Genomic DNA, 27,114 nt, shown 5'->3' with positions numbered 1-27,114 from the left:
GCCTCTCTGAACTCAGCTAAAAGGCTCATCACAGGATCCTAAAGAAATAACCACATCACACCAGATTTGAAATCCCATGACTGGCTTCCATATGAGGCTAGGATACATCTAAAAATTGTTTGCATGACCCACAAAGCCCTTCACCTTAACACCCCTCTATACCTCGACCGAAAACTGATACTATTTGTCGGTAGCAGATCTTCTAGGAGTACCAGCACCAGGCTGCTGAAACCACAAAAATGTAAAAGAAAGAAAACATAACTGTGCCTTCTCGGATATTGCCCCGAGAATTTGGAACTCCCTGCCTCCTGAAAACAGACTGAATCCCTCAACGGCGTCTTTCAAAAAAGAAGTGAAAGCACAACTGATGAATACTTTCTGAACCAGAAATTCACCAACTCCACACTTTGGTCCATGTGAGGATGCTTCCTCTTCATACATGTTTTTTCTCTGTGACGGACTTCCATCTCCCAGCTTGGTGCTACTACATCTGGTTTCGTTCCTCAACATATTGTTTTATTCAAATTCTAATTTGTTATTGCTTATATATGCTTTTGTATAAAGACTTTGCAGCTTGTCGATACATCGGTCCTCCTGTGAACACCTGTATCTCTCATGATCATGTTGCCGTTTTGCCCTACTTGTCACTTACTATTTGTAAGGCACCCCGATACCCCCTTGGGTCTTGTGCGCAAGATATATAGTGATAGCCAAGTTTCTTGTATTTGAGAAACTAAGGGAGTGGAATGCCTGCTCCAATTACTCACGTTTAAACATGTATCCTTTAGATCTTTTGGATCTACTTTGGGTTTTTCTGAGGCGGACGTGCTTGTTTTAACACTGCTATGCAGGCTGGTTTCCACCAGTCTAACCAAACCTTCCCCCAATGATGTATGGTTGGTCACACCCTTCATGGGGGTATATTAGTTCTCATTTCATACCTCTTCTCCAATTATTGCATCTGTAAAGTCTCTGACAACCTCTGGTTTAAGTTTCATGGTTCTGTTGACTTGCCTTTTGTGGGGACTTGTTCTCATATCAGTTTCTCCTTATGCATCACTTTCTATTTTTTTTCTGTCTGTGACCAACTTTGGTGCTCTCGATGCAGCGCAATACTTTCTCTAACACATCTTATCTCTCAGACACACACACACACACACACGTTCTTCTTCACAAGTTTTTAGGGTCTTCCACTATGGTCTTCCCTTACTCCCGTCTGCCACCACCTGCTGCTGCAACCCACCATTTTATTTTTTCTCAGGAAGGTTAAATTATTATGCACAGGCTTGGTCTTCAGCAAGTTGTGTCTCACTGTACTCTCCAATTTGTCTCGCCCCTCGTTGCTTACCTCTCCTCAAACGTCTTCTCTGACTACGAGGAGGTGTGCAAAAAGTGTAGAGGGAGTGCCATCGCCGCCGTTCTCCTCTCAAAACTAGGAACAGTGGATGTCAACGGCAGGCGCACGAGCACAGCAGCGGTACTGAGAAATATTTGCAACCACTGTGTGTAGCAATCTTTTAGGAGGTGCCTGGAAGTTAATTCAGTCGATAGCGCCATTCTGAATGCAACACTTGCAACTCTGTTGCCCCCGGCTGCATCTCGCTCCTCCTCGTCTAAAGCAGCTGCAGTCCCTGAGTTGTTCTAATAGTATTTAACAATTTAATGATTCACGGTGGCAGAGTACTTTCACTTCTTTGACTCACACCTTGCTAAGAGTGTGTTACCACTTTGTCTCCCACGCTGCTGATTTAGCAATATGGAACATGTTTCACAGACATGGAGAGTAGACAACAGCGCTGAGCTTCCCAAGTGTGAGGGACAATCAGGTGCACTGCATGCTGGAACTTCTGTCATCCCCCACCCAGCAAGTTAAGAATTATAAGTAGACAATTTTTTGCGTATCCATAGCCCAAGTAGATTCGGTTTATAAGCTTTATAGAAGAAACAGAGGAGTAATCTACAGGAAATCTCGATTAGGTAGGCAGGGTCTGAGATTATGTTTGAAATAGTCAAACGAATGTAAGTCACCAATCAAGGAGACTATGGCTAATGCCCATTTCCTGTAAGTCACACTTAGTTTTTTTTTCTTGGTTTTTTTTTTTTTATAAAAATTTTATTGAAATTAACAACAAATAACTAAACATAGTTCACAAGGCAAAATGACAGCAATGGTGATCCTGAGTCCACGTGGGAGCAGCTCCGAACAGTACAGTAAGCGTAGTATGGTTAAAAGCAGTATCGAGGAGGGGGGGGGGCAGCGAGGAAACAATGCAATATACACAGTCGATACAAAACACTGGGAATGCCAATTAGGGGGACAAGGGAACATCAGGAGTAAAATCATGTGGGGGAGTACATATATTTCCACGATAAGCATTCCACTGTGACCAAATTCTGTTCCATCTTCTGGGCCTGCCCCGAGACAAGTACACAGTCTTTTCCCTAAACATGCACCAGTCCATGTTCTACTTCCACGCCAATACAGTGGGCGGCCTGTGGGAGCCCCATAGCTGCGCAATATCCCTCTTAGAAATCATGTTGCCGAGGGTCGCCCAGCAAATCTGAGCAGCATTATAATCATTCGGTTCCCACACATTCAAGAGACAACGCCGGGCCTCTGGTAGAAGCGGAACCCCCGTGACCCTCTCCATAATCGCATGCACTCGGGACCAGAAATCAGCCACCTCGGGACATTCCCACAAAATGTGAAGGAAGGTACCAATCACGCCGCAGCCACGCTTACACAGCCCATCCAAAGAATAGCCCATTCGAACCAGACTCGGACCAGTGACATACACACGATGAAGGATCTTAAGTTGAACGAACCAAAGGCGGGCAGGTATGGCAACCTCTTTAGGCGAGGACAATGCAGATTGCCAGTCCTCATCGTCCAATTCCAATCCGTCGGCAATCCACAAAGCCCTGAGGTGCACAAGCAGGTCAATTCTAGTGTTGATCAGTTTTTTATAGATCAATGAAATTGTACTATCAGGTACATAGCCGTCCAGGATACGGTCCTCGAGAGGCGAGGATTCGGGAATAGTAGTCCCCACAGCTAAGACTGACAGCAGGGCATGACGTACCTGAGCGTATCTAAAGAATTCCCTGTCTCCAAGCTCATATTCCGTCTTGAGTACCTCAAAGGTCTTCACATTTCCTTTAGACCAGAGGTCACCCACCTTGCTTAGACCAATCATATCCCATTTATCAAAGCCTTTCGTCCGCCACAAATTGCCCACACCTTCGGAAGCATACAATGGAGTCGCGCGCGTCAACCTATCACACCATCCCAAGGCCGCATTTGCATCATGCCACACTCTTACAGCGATTTTTGTGGGCCCGGTTAATGTCCTATGGAGCCCCTTAGAGTATAGCGCTCTATTGAAATTCCCACCGGGCAAGAGGTGTTTGTCCATTTCAAAGGCCGGGGTAGGACCGGGAGCGTAAGTTGTGTGGTTGACCGCACTTAATTGAGAAGCCCAATAGTAGCGCTTGATATCTGGGAGGGCAATGCCCCCATCATACCACGGAAGCGTGAGCTTAGACAGAGCAATTCGCGCACGCCCGTCCCAGATCAGCAGCCTCTGCAGGTGCTTCACTTCACGAAAATAACCGGACGGAATGGGGTCCAAAAAATTTTGGAGTGCATATAAAAATCTGGGCAGCGACATCATTTTGAAAAGAGCCGCGTGACCCAGTGGCGACAAAGGCAACTGACGCCATAGTGCAACGTCAAGCTTGAGTCGGTGAAGGGGGGTAGCAAATTGCGTTCATAGCGAACTGCGGGGTCCAGAGAAATATAAATCCCCAAGTATTTAAAGCCAGTGTCAGCAACTTGAATTGGGAATCTACGAGGCAGTGGAGGAAGATCACCGGACAAAACGTAGACGCATGATTTAGTCCAATTAATAATGAGACCCCAGTTCTTCCTGAAGGAGGTCAGAACATCAAAAAGCACATTAAGGGATTTCTGAGGGGATGTAAGGTATAGGAGGATGTCATCCGCGTATAGCGGGATTCATCCTCAAAGTCGGGAGTCCACCGAATGCCTTTCATTGAAGGCTCCCAACGGAGCCACTCCGCCAATGGCTCCAAAGCAAGGGCAAAAAGCAACGGGGACAGCGGACAACCTTGCCGTGTGCCTCGCCCGAGTGTAAAAATACCGGAGACCTTCCCGTTAACAACCACCTGGGCGAGGGGCTTTTCATAAAGAAGCTTCACCCAGGCGATGAATGTCGGACCAAACCCATATTTGGAAAGGGCCGACCACAAATAAGCACATTCTATAGTGTCAAAAGCCAAAGTGGCGTCCAAAGAGGCCAAAATGGCCGGCTCAGTAAGAGTCTCAGCTCTCGCGAGAACTCCGTGAAGTCCCCGAAGATTAAGGGCGGTATTCCGGTGTGGAATAAAGCCGAATTGATCCGGATGGATCAATTCGCTAATCACCGTAATCAACCGATTAGCTAGCAATTTGGCCAGTATTTTGGGTTCGGCATTGAGTAATGAAATGGGCCTATACGAGGAGCAGCGATCACGCGGCTTACCCTCCTTGTGGATTACAACGATGGTAGCCAGTCGCTGATCAACGGGGAGGGAACCAGAATAGAAAGCCTCAAGAAACATACTCCTCAAGTAGGGTGCCATTTTGTCGGGTCCCAGCTTACATAGTTCAATGGGCAAACCATTGGGACTCATTGCCTTGCCAGAACGAAGGGAACGTATGGCAACAGCAACTTCATCTATCGTAAAAGGCGCATCCAGTAGGTCTCTATCATCATCAGAAAGGCGAGGCAGTGCAATATCTCGCAACAACAATTGGGAATCCTCCTCGTCCCTATCACTGACCGAGGCATACACAGTTCGGAAATGGTCAACAAAGCACTCTACAATACCAGCTGGGTCAGTAACACACTCACCATCCGGCCTTATAATCACAGAGAAGACACGATTCACTCTCTCTTTCTTGTCCAGCCACGCAATCAGTTTACCAGCCTTGTCGCCCAAATCATACATCTTGCCCTGTTGCTCTCTATTCATCGCTTTTGCCACATCGGTCACAAGGGCTCTATAATCAGCTTGCTTCAGACTGAGGGAATGCAATTTAGAACGAGTAACATTACCTGCAAGATCACTCTCAAGCACAGTTATGTCGGTTTCGAGGCGTACAAGTTTCTCACATTTAGCCTTCTTAGAAGCAGCAATCAAAGACAAAGAATGTCCACGGATGACCGTCTGGAAGGCCTCCCACAGTGAAATAGAAGAAGAAACAGACCCCTCACTTTCATCGAAGTAATGGTCAAAACATTTCAGCAGTTCAGAGCGGGTTTTAGGATTGCGGAGATACCAGGGATTTATAGGAGCCACTCTACCCTCGCCACCCACTCCAGCCTCAACACAAAGCCACAGGGGGGAGTGATCAGAAATGCCCCTGGGAAGATGAAGAATCTCACTGATGGAGGATGATTGCGCTGCTGGCATTAGGAAATAATCTAACCTGGAGAGACTACCATGGGCCCCCGAATGAAAGGTGTATTGTAGCTGCGTAGTGTGCATCAACCTCCAACTATCTAGAAGGCTAAAGGTTTTCAGCAGGTCAGCCAGCCACAGTTGAGACCTAGCTAAATCCCTAGGAGGGTAGCGATCCAAAGTGCCAGAGACCACAGAGTTAAAGTCCCCACCCAGGATCAGAAGACCCTTAGGAAGCCCCAGTAAGAGCCGCCCCAGGTCAGCAAAGGTCGACGCCTGCAGGCCCGGAGGGACGTACATTGTGAGTATGGAAAGTGTCTTACCCTCCCATCTACCAGTGAGCGCAGCATAGCACCCCCTGTCGTCGAGTATTACCTCATCAATTTCAAGGGGGAGAGAGGACCGGATTAGAATACCCACCCCTCTGGAGCCCGAAGTGAATCCAGAGTGAGCGACCAGTCGGTAGCCACGTCTATTCATAGCCTGGCACGCGTTACCAATTAAATGCGTTTCTTGCAAAAGAACAATATCGGGGGAATGACGTCTAAGGAACTGCAGCACAACCCCTCGTTTTATCCTGTCTCCCAAACCATTGACATTCCAGGACAGCAGTCTCAACTCACCACCCCCCATCCCCGGGAAGGAAACAGAGCACACCCCTCATAGGACCCAATGATCGACATACACGAGAAAACAATACGATGCCTTGTGAACAAAAACAAACACACGCGAACACCCCCCCACCTCCCCCCAACTTAAGCCCGTTACAACACCCCCCATCCTGCACCCCTGCGTACGACTCAAAAGCCACCCCAACTTGCAGTGTGCTTGTCGCCCAATCAGAAAACTAATCTACACAAATAACCCAGGAGGAGGAAGAGTCCCCTTACAACCCCGCCACCCTCGGGCCAACCTAAAATAGAAAGAAAGAACAATTATCCAAACTCAGCTGACAAACAGGTGGAAAGCTCAGACGTCGGGAACCACAATGTCACTCTTGCTCCGGCGAGCCACCGTCGGCACCAGCGGGGTGCTCAGTTCGATCATCTCTTTTTGGCAAGGAATCAAGCCAGTCACTGACATTGTCCGGACGGTCAAAGAAAAACGTTCGTTCCTCATATTCGATCCGAAGTCTGGCTGGAAACAACATAGCATACTTAAGGTCCAAATCGCGCAGCCGTCGCTTCACTCCCTGAAACCCCATTCTCTGCCGCTGAACCAGTGGAGTTAAGTCGGGGTAGAAGTTCACAGTGGTGTTTTCAAATTTCACAGTGCCGCTCTCCCGAGAAGCTTGAAGGCTAGCATCCCTATCCCGAAAGTGGAAGAGTTTGGCAATAATGGGTCTCGGGGGGGGGGCACCCGGCTTCAGCTTCCCGCCAGGAGATCGATGGGCCCGTTCAACCGCGAAGAATTTACTGAGTCCGGCGGGGGCAAGGTGATTCAGGACCAGGTCTTACACCAAGAGGTCGGTGGCAGCATCCTCGGGATTTTCCGGAACACCTATGATGCGTACATTATTGCGCCGGGCCCTATTTTCAGAATCCTCAAGACGACGAGCCATCAAGTCCTGTGAAGAACGCAAGTTGCCGATCTCAGTCTGTATGTCCGTGACATCAGTAGTCAGGCTGGAGGTCTGCAAATCCAACGCCTTGACCCTCTCATTGGTCTTCGCCAGGTCCGCTCTAATCAACGTGACATCGACAGCCACCGTATCAATCTTGGAGGCGGGGGGCCTCATACTGTTGTCCCATGGAGGCCTTCATACTGGCGATGGCGCTCATGACGTCCTGAAGCGATACCTCCGTAGGCGCAGCAGGATCCACCATGGGGTCTTCAGGAGTACGGCCAGTGCCACAGGGGGATCCCTTAGGATGGGTGTAGCGATCCATCACATTGGTTTGAGTTTGTCCCCCTTGGAGAGGCGTTTTTGTTTTGCGCTTCTCGGTGTCCGGTCGGGTGGCCATATTGGAAATGGTGCCCCGGAGGGGCCCTCGAGACCTGGTGAAAATGGCCGATCTCAATGAAGCCAAAAGTATACGAAAGTGGGCCAAATTAACGAAAATTCCAACAGGGCTGGAGGCCAAACGCTCACGAAAGAAGGCACTCAGCAGTAGAGCGAAAGCAAGCCAGATCCGGGGTAGATCGAAGAGAATGCCAGTCAATCAGGACCCGGAGTAGGAAAGTGAAACTGAAAGTTGAAGTGAGGCCGCCTGGGGGGGGGGGGAAGACCCCTCTGGCCGTTGTTGTTCAACTACTCCTCGGCCTGAAGATCAGCAGAGCCCCCAGCCCCGTCCCGGGGCAGGCCGTAAAAGTTCGAGTCGATATAAAAGCGGTTCCCGACGTCCGATTTAAATTGCGAAAAGAATATTAAGGTCAGCCAAAGGTCACCTTCAAAAGACCATCTTCAGAATCAGGATATAGTCAGGATATTTGCGAAGGGCGGCGCGGGTCCCGGGAGCTCTGTGCTCACGCGACCATCTTGGATGCCCGCGAAGCTCCTCCCACACTTAGTTCTTAATCATCTGCAATTAAAATCGTCATACAGATTTCAGTATTTGATTGCTGGGTAATTGCTTTACAGAGTCTACCCATGCATAAAAGAGGAACAGCACTGGATAAAGGAGTCTAAGGTAAGTGCCCTCTAGACTCCAGCGAGAAACAGTGGGCACCCCAAGGGGCATGCACTTTATACCGGGAGCCACGGTAAATGCTAGATGGTATATCCCCTCTAGAGATCTCCCAAAAGTAACAAATGAGCAATTCAGAGGGTATCAATCGATAAACACAGACATGGTCGGTTCTCAGAGTATTCATTATGGGAGAGACCCAGTGATAGTAACATAGGGGATATTTGTTGCTTTTAAGAGTAATGGAGTTCACATAGGGTAAATTGGAGTTAGGAATATAACAAAAAGGAACAAAGGTATTGGAGTGTTCTGGCTGTTCTGAAATTACATTTCATTCAACAGTCAAGTTTCGATGATCAAAGACATTCTCCATCTCCTTGACACTTTTCTGATTTTCTCTCCAATAGTTCACTTAAAAAGCGTCCTGCCAACTTGTGTTTCATTATAGTAGAATTAATCTGCAGAACTATGTCAGGGTTGTTATGACTTATAACATGATCATGAAATACCACAATTTCCAACAATATCCCTACACACAGCGGCAAGTCTCACACAGGGTTTTTTGTCCACAGATAGAGTATTACGTATTACGAGTGAGATAAACAGCTGCTCTGCTACCAACACCCTTCCCATGGGCCCCATATTAACTATACAAACATAGGCTCTGGGAGTATGAGTTCAGAGGGTGAATGAGCAATAAATATGCCTTCAAATGTTTTTATTGTGTCACATTTGTAAAGACAGAGGTCTAATGTTAGGTTATGTCTTCCGACAAATTGCTGCTTATTCTTTTAACAAGGAGATTGATGTTTACTTTTTCTGACTGAGAAGAGAGGATTTTGCAAAGTAAACTCTGCGATAATCTTGCTGGGGTGCAGGGTGTGTGAAAGTAAAGTCTGGAGGATGTATTTCAAAGCATATTTAACGCCCATCTTGATGGCAATTGCTGTCTGTAATAGACAGGCCATGCTTTAGTAATATATTTGTGATGATGTGACCCCATAATGCACCGCAATCTACATACTAGACCCTTACCACTTCATAATTGAATGCATTTGGTACACTTGTCCTTTGTGTGAAGCTTCGATCTTTCACAATTCCAATGACTTCAGTGATGTAATATTGTTGGCAGCAACCCCACTCTGAAAAGTGTTGCAGCACCTCTGAATACAATGCTCCTAATCAAGTTGAAAATATTAGAAATTTAATGCAAAGTCCTACGTTCAGTGAAAGGTTAAAAACAAATATAAAGGCTGTATTACTTACAACCAATCTGCAGCTAGTGATGTTTGCTGTGTGTTTATGCACCCTAAGCTCAATTTAATACACATCTCCAGTGAAAACATGTCCTGTGAAGCAGGAAAACCACAGCGCTGATTGTGGTAGGTTCTACACACTCATCTTCTATTTTACACACCATTTTCTGCAGGTTTGTAGGACGATCCCCCAACTCAAGATCCCACCCATCATCTTTCAGTGGCAGTATCAGTCTCCTCCAACGCAATGCAATTAAATAGCAGTGCATAACATGGAATGAAGAGGGAAAAAAAGAACTAAGTAATGATCAGAGGCATAGCTACCACAGAAATCCTATTACGAAGGATTATCAATCATAGCTTGACATGAAGGGGGAAGAGCACAAGGAGGGCAGAATAGATAGTGACCTCAGACCCAGGCATTGGCTACAAGAGACGTGGTCGATGACCAGAGGAGAGAAACAAGTGACAATAAAATTATGCAACATACTGGTTAAGTATAAAGCAGTTAGGTTCTTTGCCTAAATATTTGATAAATTAAGAGAAATAAGGCAAACTATGGGGTAAGTGCTGCATTATTTCTTTTTCATAGTAAATGCAGCAAAACTCCCTGTTTTTAATGCTAATTTTTCATAACCTGCTGACACATTCTGGGCTTTCTGCATAGGATATGGTGTTTTGGGTTAGATCTAAAGCCACACTAGGAGTTCTGAGTTTTAGGTCTTATTAAGGAAAAGCAGTCATTTGAAGGTAACAGTAATGTTCAAAATAGGCAATAAAGGACGTATTCAGTAAATTAACATACAAATAAGGATTTCAAAGTATGCTAAATTGTCCAATATTTAAAATACCTTTCCAGAAATATTTTCAACGTTATCTACCCATATATATCTATCTATACGTTGGTTTCTAAAGCATAACACACCCTAAAACTAGAGCAAAAAAACTCTGACAAATCCCTCATTAGGTAACTCCATCTATGAGCAACCAATGGACTAACAAAAAACGTTGTCAAATTCTTCGCCTTATTGTGGATACTTTATATTCAGAATTTGTGCAAATACATCTGAATTGACCCTGTCTTTGTGCAGTATTACAGGCTGTATTCTACTCTCTATTTTTACACAAAAACAAGGGAACCCAGAAGGTATACTATAGGGACCTTGGGCAGTAACATATTTTATAAAACAGTGGTCCCTATTATTGGAAAGAATGGTCTGTAAGAACAGACAAAACAATTATCATACACTTGATGGGTGAAATGACTTTTGTCCAGCCGGACAAGAATTTTATTTCAAATAGATTTAGAACAATAGTTTTGAAAATGGGAGAACCATTTAGTATCAAGCGGGCACAGCCGTGACCCTTACAAGACAAGACAACAAAAAACTGGTGGCCAAGAGGGCAAAGCAGAAGTTGCATCTGTATACTTTTAGTCAGTTGTTACAGATTTTAAATTGCATTACAACACTCCACTGCAATTAATAATATTTCAGTCATATATTGCATTTGGGGGTTCAAAGGTCGACGACGTTTCGATGCCGTATTAAAATCTAGGGCATCATCATCAGGACAGGAAATGACAGTTGTTGTCTTAACCATTAATTACACTAAGCCTTTAGTCACAATAGTTGAGGCTTTCTTTAGTCGTATTATGTAGCAGCAGCAGTGGCGGCGGATGGGTCACTGCTGCTACGGTCTGAAAGGTGAACAAACACAGCCATTGAGCAGACCCTTATCCGAGCCGTTGCGCTCTCTCCCCTTTCCCTGCAGGGACAAGTGTGTGCCCTGCGATCTGATATCCTCGCAGTCCACCGAGACGTTTTGTTCTACATAATACGACTAAAGAAAGCCTCAACTATTGTGACTAAAGGCTTGGTGTAATTAATGGTTAAGACAACAACTGTCATTTCCTGTCCTGATGATGATGCCCTAGATTTTAATACGGCATCGAAACGTCGTCGACCTTTGAACCCCCAAATGCAATATATGACTGAAATATTATTAATTGCAGTGGAGTGTTGTAATGCAATTCAAAATCTGTAACAACTGACTAAAAGTATACAGATGCAACTTTTGCTTTGTCCTCTTGGCCACCAGTTTTTTGTTGTCTTGTCTTGTATTGTAAGGGTCACGGCTGTGCCCGCTTGATACTAAATGGTTCTCCCATTTTCAAAACTATTGTTCTAAATCTATTTGAAATAAAATTCTTGTCCGGCTGAACAAAAGTCATTTCACCTATCAAGTGTATGATAATTGTTTTGTCTGTTCTTACAGACCATTCTTTCCAATAATAGGGACCACTGTTTTATAAAATATGTATTCTACTCTCTAGGCCATTTAAACGTACCTGGGATCATGGCATTCCCGGAGTGGGGATGGATCCTTGTTACTCAGCGGCAGGTAGTTGAAGAACTCCCGGAGGTTTAGCAAAGCATCAATGTCGTTCTCGAAAGCTCGATGAGCCACGCCTACACAGTGTACAAAATAGAGGGACAGGAGCATTATGCTGAAGCCTTCATTAAAAGAAATGGGTCAGATGACCCAAAATACACCACTGTCATCAACATATTAATTTTACTCTTGCCCTTTAAGGGCTGCTGGGCCACCATTTCCAGCACGATACATTTAATGTACTGCATGATACTTAAAAGAACGAGAACCTCCAAACTTCAGATGCTCAACAGTAATTTAGTCTTCGATCATTGGAGTTAAGGGAGTGTTGTTACTCCTAAAGTAGTGGACTGTAAACATATGTCTCAAATTGAACTGAGTGTAACAGCTGAGCATGGCTATCTCGAGAGGCTGGGAATTGCTAAAAATAAAATCTGAAAATGGTGCTATATTATGAGGTTTACCGAACATGTTTGACACAGTTAACAGCCAAAGGTTCTGAACGGGCCTTTATTTGGGCCTTGATTCAATATTCTAGTAAATTAATCATGTACAAAGAATGCCTTCATCTCAATAGACAATGGGAGTTTTACCCTTACTAATAAAGCTTTGAAAACATAGTGACAAAATAATGCATATTTCTGCATTTTCCCCATACAATTGGATAACTAATCATAGCTATTACAACACTTATGGATAGCCGATTTTTCCAAGATCTGTTATTTTTCAAAGAATGCATAGCATATTTGTTAATACATTTCACTTGCTTTCATTTTCCACACTGAACCAGTCAAGTAGATTCCTGAAATAAAACATAATTTATACAGTGCACAAATACCCTAAGACTTCAAGGCGCTAAGGCCCAGAAGATATACCAATTTAAGAGACGTGCAAAACAGAAGACCAGAGTGACAAAACCCCATCTAACGGGGGAGGAGCCATGTTTAAAAAAAATGTCCTAAACAGAAGAGGATTGTCTAATTCTCAAATATGTTGAGAAAGTGAGTTCCACAGTTTAGCTGTAGCAATGACACAAGATCTGCCTCCCCATCTTGTACTAAGGAACGTAGGTACTATCAACAATTTGCTCTGTGCCAAGAGCAAGGTCTTCTTTGGTAGATAACACTGAAACTTACACCTAAAATTTAAGGACCCCGATTGTGTAAAGCTTGGTGCTCTACGCACAGGTCCTTAAACAAAATGTTCTTCCTCACTGGGAGCAGTGCAATTTTTTTAAGCTCCTCAGGGACAGACCAAGGAAAAGGAATATCAAGAATAAGCTGAACGGCTGCATTTGATGCCATCTCAAGTTTGGTTAATGAGCCTAAACTGATGTAATGCATTACAATAATCCAACCTCGAGGAGATCAGTGCAAGAATGATTGTATTCTGAGCCTCCTCCGGAATAAAATGAAAACTTTTCTTCATAGATCAAATTATGTTAAATCAAGAGCTGACAGACCGATTAATTTGGGTATCAAAAGCAAGCTCGTCATCGTAAATCATTCCTCAGGTTTTTTGCAGACTTGACTAGGACACAAGGAGAACCCAGAAAAGACAGCCAACAACTGTTGGACCAAATAGAATGTGGACGGCCAAAAATAAGGACCTCAGTGCTATTAGTATTTAGCTTTAAATAATTTTCCTTCAACCAATAACTGATTGCCAACGTGCAGTACGTAAAATTCTGGGCAACGAGGTATAAATCATCTATCACGTTGCATTGATCAAAGTATCATGAGTGTAGGATAGTACGTTAAGCCAAAAGATTGAATAAGCTTGGTCAAGGATGAGAAATACAAAATGAACAAGGTAGGACCAAGGGACAAACTCTGTGGCACTGCACAAGGTAAAGAAAAGGGTTTAGAAATAAACTATCCACACCTACCGGACTGGGTCCTTCCATATAGAAAATGACTAAATAGACTAAGGGCTTTGCTTTTAATCCCAAACAGAGGGGTGAGATATCAAAAGCGGCGTAGTGAGAAAGGTTAAAAACATTTCACAATCTTAAGTCATTGACAGAAGGGATAGACCAGCTGACATCTGATCCGTTTAGCTCAGAGCGAAACAAGTCACATTCCTACAAGCGGTTTGGTTCAGGAGAACCGAAATTTTAAACTTACTCGCTTGAAGACGTTTTAATACTGGGCTCACTAAATATGCTTGCATCTTTTTTTATTTGATTGTTCTTTGCAAATTAGTACTTCTGCGCTATGCACGGTTACTAAGGTTCTTTCAATTTATTTTAACATTCTTTATATGGATGTTGCCCCATGGGAGTATTTAGGCAGATAATAGCTGCCATATCTTTTAGAACGCAGCTCAGATCAAGGAAATATATTTTAGCATTTATTAATTATATATTGCTCTTAGACAGGTTTTATTATCCTTACGAATTATGGATCTTAAATCATCTAGTTTTATGCATGTGATCTATTGCTCTGTTGTATTCCACTCCTGGAGGTATACTCTATGATATTTTATGAGGTTTATGCTGCTATCTTGTTCTAAAGGAATGATGACGAATTAGACTTATTTCAATGTAGATATGTTAAAAGATACTCGTAACTTTTAGAACTACTTTAATATGTGAATGTTTGTTTTATAAGTTGTGTGTTGTACTGTTGCATTTGTTATTGTGTCCACTTTGATGGTTATTCATATCCGAATAAAGTATTTCTACTGCTAAGTCACATGACTCTTAAGGATTCCTGCCATTGACAAAGTAGTGATACCACACAAAGACTTATCCATATAGATGAGGAAAAGCCTCAACACAAGCCATAAAATAACATACATAGTGCCATATGCCCTCTAGCACCCAGGCAATATCAGCAATACGTCTCTTAATCAGCTATGGAAATCTTTAGGAAATGCAATAATTTCACCTCCAAATATAAGCTTGTCAATTTCTCAAAGATACAGTCTTCCATAAAGACTGGTTTCAAAATTGTTGGTGTTGCACACATAATTGGCTTATTTTATCAACGTAGCAAAGTGCATCTCAGAGTGGCTACAGATTCAGAGACAAACCTAAAAACTACGTACTACTAACCATTTACAAGAAATGCCTGGAGATCTATAAATCCGTGGCGGATTAGAAAGGCTGTTTCACCAGACAACAGTCACGAAACTGAAGGGTGGGTCTACATCTTCACCAAAGATCATATACCCTTACATTATGGATTATTCCCAAATTAGAATAAGAATACAATTAAACTACTGCCACTCCAGAACTGACAATTCAGCTCAGATGATTGAAGTAGTGTTAATCCGCACCAGAACAGTCTTCCAGTACATCAGTTTCCTGTTTTACCCTGAGAAGTCTCCTACACAACCTTACCTTTACTGGTCTCCAAAGGATTGAACAACCTTTTCTATGACCAGGTTGTGGGAAATAGAACAACCACAAGTACACTGGGCACCATACACTCCATCTACGACTCCTGCCCGGTGAAAAGAGCAGCAAGCAAGTACTTCCCAGGAATGGTCCTAGTTGTGAACTTGAGTAACAAGAGATTGACACCTTTACAAAAGCAGGTCCTCAACAAAGACTTTAGCTTTGACTTATCAAGTGTATTATTTAACTATGACGAGAGCTACCACATTCCTGCATGAAGATTTGCCGACATTTTACTTTGACTCTTTGGAAGTAACAAGGGAATAGCAGAACAACACATGCTAGAAGAAGGAATCCATGTTTTACCCACCTCCATACACCATTTCTCCAGAGGCAGACACCTTTAAGAAATCAGTACTAAAATGACTCCACAATAGCAGTAATGATGAGGCTCAACTTTTTAACAATCTATCCAAAGAAGAAATAAGTCATACATGGTTTGTCTGCTGAATACTATCATCTTCACACCAGCAGATAAAGAAAGGGGTATAGTAATACAGTCTTATGAAGTCTACTGCATGGAATGCATATGCCTACTTGGAGATGAGAGTTATATGAAATAACTTTGTTACAACACAAAGACTACAAACTCACATCTGGAGATCTGAATGAAGCACTACTGTTAGCCTCGATCATTAAAAAAAGCAGAATTCTTGAAAACGGAAAACCCTAGAATTCCTTGTTTCAACCTTTGTCCAAAATACACAAAGCCAGACAACCACCTATGGGCTGTACCACAGTGTCAGGTATTGGGTCTATTCTGGAACACCTCAAACAATTTAGTGTTTTTGTTCTTGGGACTTCTAGTCTCTCAAATGCCATCTTAAACACAAAGGGAGCATTACTCTTGCAGGAAACTTTGAATTAACTCCACAACTTACATCTTGTTGAAGTTGGATGTGGAGTCTTTATACACTAGCATCCCTTAGTAAGAGGATCATATAGACAACTGGAAGAACTACTACAAACAATAAACTGGGCTTATATGACCTCAATTTCATTCGTAATGGAATGTGCAACTATTTTAATGAAAAATATTATTTTTTTAGGTTTGAGGAAAAGCTATAGATTTATAAGGAAGGTACTTCAATGGGCAGTACAAGCGCAACAAGCTTGGCACATCTTTACATACAAAAATCCAAGACAACACATATACAGTACCAACGATGTTTTTTGGTCATGGATGGGCAGGGTGAACGGAATGGCTGAGTTCAGTAAAATGATAAAAGCTCTCAATCCTCATTTGCAGTTCATTAGCACTTCAAGAATCTCTAACCCGGAATTTCTTAATCTGTTGATCAAGGTAAAGAATGGCCATGTTACCACAGACGTATACAGAACATCCACAGATAGAAACTCCCTAATGCACTTTCCAAGGTATTAAAAGAAAACCTACCAATGGGGCAGTTCCTGCGATTACATAGAAATTGTTAATCTCTGAAGAAGTTTGAGGAAAAGATTTACGAATCAACAGCTAAAATACAGGATATGGCATATTCCTCCAAAATAACTTAACAGGCAAGAAATAGAGGCAGAAACAAGAACAGGTCTGCCTTGTTAGAAAAACATGTTAAAGAACCCACAAGGAGACCCCCAGTGTGTCACTACCTATTTAGGTACAGCAAACAAATTAAAAAAATACCATTAACACAAATCAATTCAATAAATCTTTACTAAGATTTACCAAAAATCCATAAAAGAATAAAATCACATAGAAAAATACAGTATATTTTTCTTATTTTCAGTGCAAGTTATCTTACTTGCAAGCAGACAGTGGAAGTTAAATCCACATCATAATTTAGAGAATATATACAATCTTATATGGTAAGCTATCTAATGTGCAAGCAATCATAGGCCGGTTGGAATAAGAAAGAAGACATTATAAAAGAGGATATTTGGAAACATTATACTGTTCTGAGTTAATCATGAAATACTTTCAGAAACCTTTATTCCGTCTCATAGGTATAGACTCCAGCGGAGTGGGGAGCCACCACACGTTTCATCGACCTTGCCTTGCTGATAGCACAACAGGCAATCACAATGCATTGGAAGGCCTCAGCATTGCCGAGCATGGTGCACTGGAGAATCAAGTTCCTGCGCTGGGCCTTGGCAGAATCTGTTGCCCTCCACCGTGAGGACTGAGGAAACACCCGATCGCAGCAGGGTGGGACAAATTGTCCATTATATTTCATGGAGATCCAGAAGGTGATGCTGAGTCCACATGATCGAGACGCAATTTGCACGCCCCAGATCCCCGCCATATATTACGGCTACGTTACCCAACCCTTAGTCATGAGGCCACCCTGGCACCATTAGGTAATTTAATGCAGATACACAGAGTGCAATGCTATACCGCCGCCTTTTTTATTGTGGACGCTCAGATATGGTTGCATCATTAACATTTGTCCAAAACCACTACATAGGCTCAGGTTCACAGTTTAGCAAAGTTTTCTTCTTGTTCCATTTTCTCCTTCGTGACTTTCCTGCTGGGCCAGCGAGTCCACATGTCCCCTTGTACTGGTAGGCGAGGTAAAAAATACAATGTACTGCTCACCATGTGCCCATTGTGTATGAAACAGTATAAAAACCATATACATTTTGTTAAAAACAAAAAGCACGGGGGAGTGGCCAAGATGGCGACGGAGTGAGACGTACTTTACAGTCCCTCCGGCGCCATAGGCCTTCTTAGCGTTGTATAGCTGGTCCTGGGGACTCCTACTTGTCACCCATCGTGATACAGGGGCTCCGGGGACGACTGGCGGTGTCTGGGGCTTTGTACTGCCTGCGGCGGTGTCCTGCGACGGAGCCTACAGCCGCGGGTGGCCGCGCGCGGGAACCCCCAGCTGCTAGGGACGGAGTGGCTCGGAGAACGGACCTAAGCGGGACCGAGGGGACCGGCACCTGCACAGGAGGGCCTGTCCACCGCATACTGGGGCCGAACCGGCAGGAGTGACACCGGTGACATACTGACCCCCGGTGGGGGTCTGAAGCGAAAGCGGACCCCCGGTCCGGGTAAGGACGGCCCAGCCATGAGAACAGAGGAAGTCCGGAGTGCGGCGCCCGAGGGGCCCTGTTTCGCGTCTCCTCAATCGGAGGACGACGAGCCAGTGGAGGAGCCGTCCCCGCACCCGGTGAGCCTAGGACCCGCTTACTGGCGGTTTGGGGTCGGCGGCTGGGAGAGTGCGAGGCTTCGGGACTCCGGGACCTGAGAGGGCCGTGACTTGCCTCCGCGCTGGGGGGCTGCCTACCGGCGGAAGGATGACGGCGCTCTGCGGCCAGCATCGAGGGGGGCCCGGGGCTCCGAGGCCCAGGTAGGCCGCATCTTGAGCGCACACAGCCGGGGGCAGACCACAGGGGGAGAAGCGGAGGGTCTCCTTGCGGAACAAAGAAAGCGCACTTAAAGCGGGCTGCGGCGGTGATCTGTGGCACCCCAACTGGCCATTGACAGAGGCCGGCTACGGGGGTGGTAAGGGGCAATACCCTTTGGAACAGAGCCCAGTGGGGCCTGCTCAGGAGAGGCCTGGCATTTGGCTGTTGAGCGCAGGCCCCCCCCCCCTCCCCCCGCTGCGGAACTGCACTTTCCTTGCGTAGTGGCCCACAAGCGGTTAGAGAAGGGCAGTGCCGGCCCACCGGAGCCCGCGGGGCCCCTCACGCACGACACACCGCCGCCTTGGAGTGGGGCTGCAGGGGGAGGCGCCCTGAGAACTGGAGGAATAACGCTGGGTTCGACGGGATCCATAGTTCTACCTGCCCGTCCACCACGTTGCGGGGTCCCCCGGCACCGGTGAACACGACTGTGATCAGCTGAAGGGGTCCGGTGGTGACTCCCCCTTGCTCTCGGCTGAGGCTTCCGCCTGCCGCCACGCGCTGGGCCCTGGAGGTGCCCCTCTAGCGCGGACTGCGGACCTAGGGGTGTGGAGACTAGGAGAGGTGTCGTGAAGCTCGAGCCGCGAGACCCCCCCCCCCCCCCTGCCTGACGGCCTCAGTGTGGTGGCCCAGAGTCGAGTTGAGCGCACTCGATGGGGGCCAGAAAGGAAGACCGTCTCCCGACCTGCGGGCCCCGGATCCAGGGAGTAATGGCGGGCAGAACCCGTAAAGACAAACCCAGCAAGGATGGCCTACCCAAGGGAACAACGGCCACTACGCCACCGGGACCGAGCAGGACGCCCCCCCCCGGGGAGACGACGAAGTGCCGGCGACGAAGGCTTTCATGAGGGAACTGTTCTCTGCAATCAAAGAGGACATTTCAGAATTACGCACGCAACTGGCGTCGGATCTCCGGGAGGTGCGGAGAGATGTAGACGAAGTGGGCGAACGGGTGGCGACCCTGGAGGAACACGACCTAGGGATGGCGGAGGACGTACACCAACTCCAACAAGATGTGCTTCGGCTCACAGAGCAAAACGTAGACATCCAGGTGCATGCCGAAGACTTGGAGAACCGTTCCCGCCGGAACAACATTCGTATCCGGGCGGTGCACTGGTCGGGAGAGGGAACGGATCTTCGGGAGTATGTGGAAAGCCTTTTTAAACATGTCCTGGATGAAGACGATCTTCAGACCATACGCATGGACAGAGTCCACCGGGTGGGCCTACCTAGAGGTACGAAGTCACCGCCCCCGACATTCTAGTCTGTGTCCACGACTTTCAACTCAAGGACCGCATACTCCGGAAGGCCCGAGAAAGTGGACCCCTATCGTTCCGTGGCCATCATCCCCAACTCTTTCAGGATCTAGTGGCGTCAACATTGCAGAAGCGTAGAGAGTTCCGCCCAGTCACCACCTTCTTGCGAGACCAGAAGGTGGCCTACTCGTGGGGCCACCCCTTTCGCCTTATCTTTTGCTGGAAAAACAAGCTTGTCCAGGTCAGATCCCTTGCAGCAGCCATGGAACTCTTGGGTATTGAGGACTCGACCACAACCACCAGGGGTGACGGCACACCTACAAAACGACGCCAACGGTCCCCGGCCTGGCAGAGAGTGGGCCAGGCAGTGCCCGGGGGGAAGCCAGATCCAGCGATCAGCCGCCAAGAAAGAGGAGCGGCAATCGCCTCTGTGGCGTTGGTGACGGAGGCCTCCCCGCAGGATGACCCCTCAGCTGACCGAGGCCCTAGGAGTAAGTGAGTGGGACGCCAAAAAACCACCTGACTTTGCCGTTTTCCGTGTTTCGTTTGAGGAGGAGGAAGGAAGGACCGCTACCACTCGCGGAACCCGCTCCGCGGGTCCCGCTTCGCTGCTGCCACCACCGGACACACAGGTAGCTGCTGGGTGTGTGAGCGTGAGACAGGGCTGCGAGCGTAGGACCCGGGACTCGCTTTCCCAGGAGTCCCGGTAATCCTAAGGCCGAGTCACCTGGCCCGCTCTCCCTGACCGCCCCGCCCAGCTGCAGTACCTTAAAAGACTCTGCCTCCCATAGCGTGTGGGGACGCCAAAAAACCACCTGACTTTGCCGTTTTCCGTGTTTCGTTTGAGGAGGAGGAAGGAAGGACCGCTACCACTCGCGGAACCCGCTCCGCGGGTCCCGCTTCGCTGCTGCCACCACCGGACACACAGGTAGCTGCTGGGTGTGTGAGCGTGAGACAGGGCTGCGAGCGTAGGACCCGGGACTCGCTTTCCCAGGAGTCCCGGTAATCCTCAGGCCGAGTCACCTGGCCCGCTCTCCCTGACCGCCCCGCCCAGCTGCAGTACCTTAAAAGACTCTGCCTCCCATAGCGTGTGGGGACGCCAAAAAACCACCTGACTTTGCCGTTTTCCGTGTTTCGTTTGAGGAGGAGGAAGGAAGGACCGCTACCACTCGCGGAACCCGCTCCGCGGGTCCCGCTTCGCTGCTGCCACCACCGGACACACAGGTAGCTGCTGGGTGTGTGAGCGTGAGACAGGGCTGCGAGCGTAGGACCCGGGACTCGCTTTCCCAGGAGTCCCGGTAATCCTAAGGCCGAGTCACCTGGCCCGCTCTCCCTGACCGCCCCGCCCAGCTGCAGTACCTTAAAAGACTCTGCCTCCCATAGCGTGTGGGGACGCCAAAAAACCACCTGACTTTGCCGTTTTCCGTGTTTCGTTTGAGGAGGAGGAAGGAAGGACCGCTACCACTCGCGGAACCCGCTCCGCGGGTCCCGCTTCGCTGCTGCCACCACCGGACACACAGGTAGCTGCTGGGTGTGTGAGCGTGAGACAGGGCTGCGAGCGTAGGACCCGGGACTCGCTTTCCCAGGAGTCCCGGTAATCCTCAGGCCGAGTCACCTGGCCCGCTCTCCCTGACCGCCCCGCCCAGCTGCAGTACCTTAAAAGACTCTGCCTCCCATAGCGTGTGGGGACGCCAAAAAACCACCTGACTTTGCCGTTTTCCGTGTTTCGTTTGAGGAGGAGGAAGGAAGGACCGCTACCACTCGCGGAACCCGCTCCGCGGGTCCCGCTTCGCTGCTGCCACCACCGGACACACAGGTAGCTGCTGGGTGTGTGAGCGTGAGACAGGGCTGCGAGCGTAGGACCCGGGACTCGCTTTCCCAGGAGTCCCGGTAATCCTCAGGCCGAGTCACCTGGCCCGCTCTCCCTGACCGCCCCGCCCAGCTGCAGTACCTTAAAAGACTCTGCCTCCCATAGCGTGTGGGGACGCCAAAAAACCACCTGACTTTGCCATTTTCCGTGTTTCGTTTGAGGAGGAGGAAGGAAGGACCGCTACCACTCGCGGAACCCGCTCCGCGGGTCCCGCTTCGCTGCTGCCACCACCGGACACACAGGTAGCTGCTGGGTGTGTGAGCGTGAGACAGGGCTGCGAGCGTAGGACCCGGGACTCGCTTTCCCAGGAGTCCCGGTAATCCTCAGGCCGAGTCACCTGGCCCGCTCTCCCTGACCGCCCCGCCCAGCTGCAGTACCTTAAAAGACTCTGCCTCCCATAGCGTGTGGGGACGCCAAAAAACCACCTGACTTTGCCGTTTTCCGTGTTTCGTTTGAGGAGGAGGAAGGAAGGACCGCTACCACTCGCGGAACCCGCTCCGCGGGTCCCGCTTCGCTGCTGCCACCACCGGACACACAGGTAGCTGCTGGGTGTGTGAGCGTGAGACAGGGCTGCGAGCGTAGGACCCGGGACTCGCTTTCCCAGGAGTCCCGGTAATCCTCAGGCCGAGTCACCTGGCCCGCTCTCCCTGACCGCCCCGCCAGCTGCAGTACCTTAAAAGACTCTGCCTCCCATAGCGTGTGGGGACGCCAAAAAACCACCTGACTTTGCCGTTTTCCGTGTTTCGTTTGAGGAGGAGGAAGGAAGGACCGCTACCACTCGCGGAACCCGCTCCGCGGGTCCCGCTTCGCTGCTGCCACCACCGGACACACAGGTAGCTGCTGGGTGTGTGAGCGTGAGACAGGGCTGCGAGCGTAGGACCCGGGACTCGCTTTCCCAGGAGTCCCGGTAATCCTCAGGCCGAGTCACCTGGCCCGCTCTCCCTGACCGCCCCGCCCACCCATCACCTGGTGACAACATATATAGCTGTGAATAACGCTGCGCGGGAGCGCGCGGGAGCGCCCGGGGCTAAGCCCGGGCAAAGGGCGGGCCCTCTGAGGCCCGAGGAGACTGGGCTGGGCCACAGATCTTGGCTAGGCGTTCTGAGCTTCCCCTCGCATTTCATTTGGTATTTCCGTGTTATGTCCTGCCGGGAGACAAGAAGTATGGCTGCCGCAGGAGCTAAAAAACTTACTGGGACACTGGATGATTTTATTACCCGCACACATGCACTCATTGACGAGGGGATAATTCTCATGGATAGGAGAGTCTCCCAAGACTTGGCTATAGCCAAGCGTTCCTCCCTTGGCCATATTGCTGAGGCTCGGACTCCGAAAATGGATTCCCGGCGAGAAGCACAGGTTCTAGTACATCATTCTGGACCTAACACGGATTTGGATGCCCCTAATCTTGCCCAGGATTTGGAGGCTTCACCTAATCTACTCATATTGACCGAGGGTGGATCACAAAGCAGCGGAATATATGTTAGTAACCCTACAGACACTTCAACAGAAAGAGCGCGGATAGAAGGGGCAATCCCTAAACAAAAATACAAAACTAACACTCTAATAGCTGTGAAAGGGAAGAAGGCCATTACTCTACCTAATCTGCGCATTCCTGAAAAACCCTCAGGCAGTCTACCAATCTCTATAGAAGGCCCACCACCTAATAAACCTGGCCTATTGCTGAGCCTTCCAGATGATACTGTAATTGATCAAAGTCTGGAAGAAATTTTGGAACTCAGCGGCTCTCCGGGTAATTCATTAACAACATCCCCAGTGGAGGAGCCGGGTTCTACTCTAAATAATACAGTAATTTGGAATATGTTAAAAACTTTACTAGAACCTATAGAGGTAAGACTTCGCTGTCTTGAAACGGTTTTAAAAAATATACATAAGGACATAAGCGCTCCCAGCTTTAACCTAAATAACAAGTCTATTCAGCCTACTAACTTATCTAAACCCACAATGGCTCCTAATAAAGCGTCGGAGATAAACAACACGACGACTAAGAAACCAAGCAGTGCGTCAAACCAAGTAGGACTTATAACTAAACCCCCTGTTGTCGAGCAGATACAAAAAACAGATAGTAACTCCACTTCATCTAAAAACAATACGACCTCCCAGTCCATACCCAGCGTCAGTTTATCCCAGGCGCCAAAACTCGATACAGAGGATAAGGGTAAGGATAGGAATCGTAGAAATATTCATCTTCCCCCAGATGCCGCACCTTATGTGGTCGTTCTTACCGGAGTTACAGAACTCCGGTCGCCAGATGAAGAATCATACCAGGCACTCAAAAATAAAGTCTGCCACTGGCTAGCGAACAATTATCCTCTCCCACCAAACATATCAGCAGATATCTTAATGATAGAGAGGGCTCCCTGGGTAGGACGAAACAAGAAAAATTTGCAGGGGGATTGTGTGGTGGTAACTTTTGAAAAACCAGAGGCAGTAGATTTTATTTGTAATCATAGGGCCCCAAGATATCAGGCGAGTAGGGTTACTGCCAGACCCCTCTCGTATTTTTATCTCCCCCACAATCAAGTGGATAATCGCTGGAGTTGGTTTAAAGGCTCTCACGACAGGTTTCCAAGACAAAGGTCTAATTTCCCTTGGGATATTCAACCGTCAATGAGGGAGGAGGGCTGGGATGGGGGGTGGAATTTGGTGGGGACTAGGGGAGGCAGACCACGACAAGGTGGTCCCCCGCATGGCCCTCAACTCATCCATCCCGTTTTCTATCAACAACCCCAAAATGGCCCTTCTAATCCCTTGTACTTTCCTATTGCAAACCGCTTTGAATGCCTCTCAAATACAGACTGGGTGGATTGACATACTCAGGGTTTGCCAGGGGAATATGGTGCTTGTCGAAACCAAACAAGTCCTTGTAAGGTTGTTTCCACATTGGCTCCCATAGCAGCTATTTCATGCCCCATACCCGAAACTAGCCTGACGACCAAAGAGAGCCGGGGTGCAGGTACAACGACCGCTCCTAACACAGTCCCAGTACTCTGTAATGTCCTTACTTGGAATGTGGCAGGCTTAAATGCAAAGGCCTTGGACCCAGTATGGCAAAGTTGTATTGAACAATATCATATCATAGGGCTTCAAGAAACGTGGGTTACAACACAATCTTTTTCCCTGGATGGTTTTTGCAGCTTTTCCACCCCGGCAGTTCCAGGTATAAGAGGAAAGGCAAAGGGCGGTTTACTTATTTTGTGTTCCTTGGATTTAGTGGGGGTTTTCAAAAAAGTGGATACCGCTTTAACAAATGTTCTTGCGGTAGAATGGACTCTCCCCAATTTAAAGACGGTTCTCCTGATTAATTTTTATAACTCAAAGGAGTCCGTCATTGCAAATGAACATTTAATTTCCTTATCGAATTTTTTGTCAGTCTATAGGAGTGATTGCACCTCCCATTCGGAATTGGTTATTCTGGGGGATTTTAACATACACCCCTGTGAGGGGGGTTGTTTTAATGATAGATATGGGGGGATATCACCCGAAGCTATTCCCCATTTTGAACACACCTCAGAGGGTGAGTATCTAGAGTTTTTTCTAGCGAATTTAAATCTTTTTGAATTCGACCAAGGTATTAGTGAGCCGAGAGCCCCAACTTTTGTTGGAAGAGACGCCAATACAGTTATAGACTATATATTCGTTTCAAATGGGGTCTTGGCAAAGGTATACGAGTACAGTGTAGTTGACCATATTTCATCGGATCACCATCCTGTTCTCTTGTCCTTGGATTTAGACTGCTTCCGCACTGTCAGTCCGCCAAGTATGGCAGCCATAAAGGATCTGAAATCTACAGAGCAGGGAAGGCGCCTGAAATGGGAGATGATTGTCCCAGAAGATTTCTTTCATGCAATTGCCCAAGAGTCCGAGGACAGCATGGCAGTATGTTTGGACTCAACTGCAGAGGGCCCTAAGGTCCTGATAGCCTTCGAAGACATCTGTTCGAGGATTAGTAAGAACTTGGAACGAAGGTCGGTTAGGCAAGGGAATATAAATACCCATAAATGGTTTAATAAGGAATGTTCGAGGGCCCACAGTGCTCTGATGAAAGCCATCAAGCAGAGACCTAGAGATAAATCCTTAGTGGCCAAACTAAGAAAAGAATATAAAACTATAACCCAAAAACGTAAAAATGAAATCAAGGAGGAAGCATGGAATAGCTTACTCTCAAAGGAAGCCCTGAAAGACAGCAAAAAGTTTTGGGCCATCGTAAATCGGCCCTTTTTCTCCGACAATGGGCAAACGGATTTAGACTGTGTCATTGAAGATAACAGATGGCTAGCCCATTTTGGCAAAATCTACGAGTCTACATCCCCTGCCTTAACTGACAAAATCCATGACCATACTAATCTGGTCATGGACTTTAACATCACGGAAGTTGAAAGGGCGATTAGAGAGACTAACAAACATAAGGCCCCGGGCCCTGATGGGGTACCAGCAGATCTCTATATACAGTACCCACAATTTTGGTCCAAAATTTTATCTAACGTTTTTAATGCTATCCCTACAGCTGGCTTCCCATCCTCCTGGTCCACCTCCATAATTGTGCCTATATTTAAGAAAGGAAATAGGGCGGACCCGGCCTGCTACAGACCAATCTCCTTGCTGGACTCTGCCGTTAAAATCTTAGGCAGAGTCATTTTACACAGAATGGAGGATTGGCTGGAGGAGAGCGGGATCCTTTCAGACTTGCAGTACGGGTTCAGGGCACATAGAGGGACAATCGACCAATGCCTGAACCTCCATTTAATTATTAGCAAATACACTGTGGTGAAGGGGGGGCTTCTTTACTTGGGATTTATGGACCTATCTTCAGCGTTTGACTTGGTGAATCGTCAAAAATTATGGACCATCTTACACAACTCTGGATTGGACACTACTTTGGTTAATTTTTTACATGACCTCCACTCTAATTTGTTTGCAACGGTTAGGGCATCAAGGGACGGTAGGTGTACAGCAAAGTTTAGATCAGGGCCCCTCACGCACGACACACCGCCGCCTTGGAGTGGGGCTGCAGGGGGAGGCGCCCTGAGAACTGGAGGAATAACGCTGGGTTCGACGGGATCCATAGTTCTACCTGCCCGTCCACCACGTTGCGGGGTCCCCCGGCACCGGTGAACACGACTGTGATCAGCTGAAGGGGTCCGGTGGTGACTCCCCCTTGCTCTCGGCTGAGGCTTCCGCCTGCCGCCACGCGCTGGGCCCTGGAGGTGCCCCTCTAGCGCGGACTGCGGACCTAGGGGTGTGGAGACTAGGAGAGGTGTCGTGAAGCTCGAGCCGCGAGACCCCCCCCCCCCCCTGCCTGACGGCCTCAGTGTGGTGGCCCAGAGTCGAGTTGAGCGCACTCGATGGGGGCCAGAAAGGAAGACCGTCTCCCGACCTGCGGGCCCCGGATCCAGGGAGTAATGGCGGGCAGAACCCGTAAAGACAAACCCAGCAAGGATGGCCTACCCAAGGG

At 47.6% G+C, this 27,114-nt stretch overlaps 1 protein-coding gene across 2 annotated transcripts in view; it reads right to left on the bottom strand.

Moving 5' to 3' along the window:
* Nucleotides 1-27,114, bottom strand: part of PCCB (propionyl-CoA carboxylase subunit beta) — a 418,796-nt gene that overhangs the window by 242,856 nt on the left and 148,826 nt on the right. For both annotated transcript variants that reach the window (XM_078665880.1, XM_078665881.1), the window contains exon 8: nt 11,700-11,820. In XM_078665880.1, the coding sequence (XP_078522006.1) occupies nt 11,700-11,820 (121 nt within the window). The remainder of the gene's footprint in view (nt 1-11,699; nt 11,821-27,114) is intronic.

Source organism: Lissotriton helveticus, chromosome 11 (genome assembly GCF_964261635.1).
Source record: "Lissotriton helveticus chromosome 11, aLisHel1.1, whole genome shotgun sequence".
In the NCBI taxonomy this organism is placed as follows: domain Eukaryota; kingdom Metazoa; phylum Chordata; class Amphibia; order Caudata; family Salamandridae; genus Lissotriton; species Lissotriton helveticus.
The sequence above is the reverse complement of the archived record's forward strand: the minus strand, read 5'-3'. Positions and strand labels throughout refer to the sequence as shown.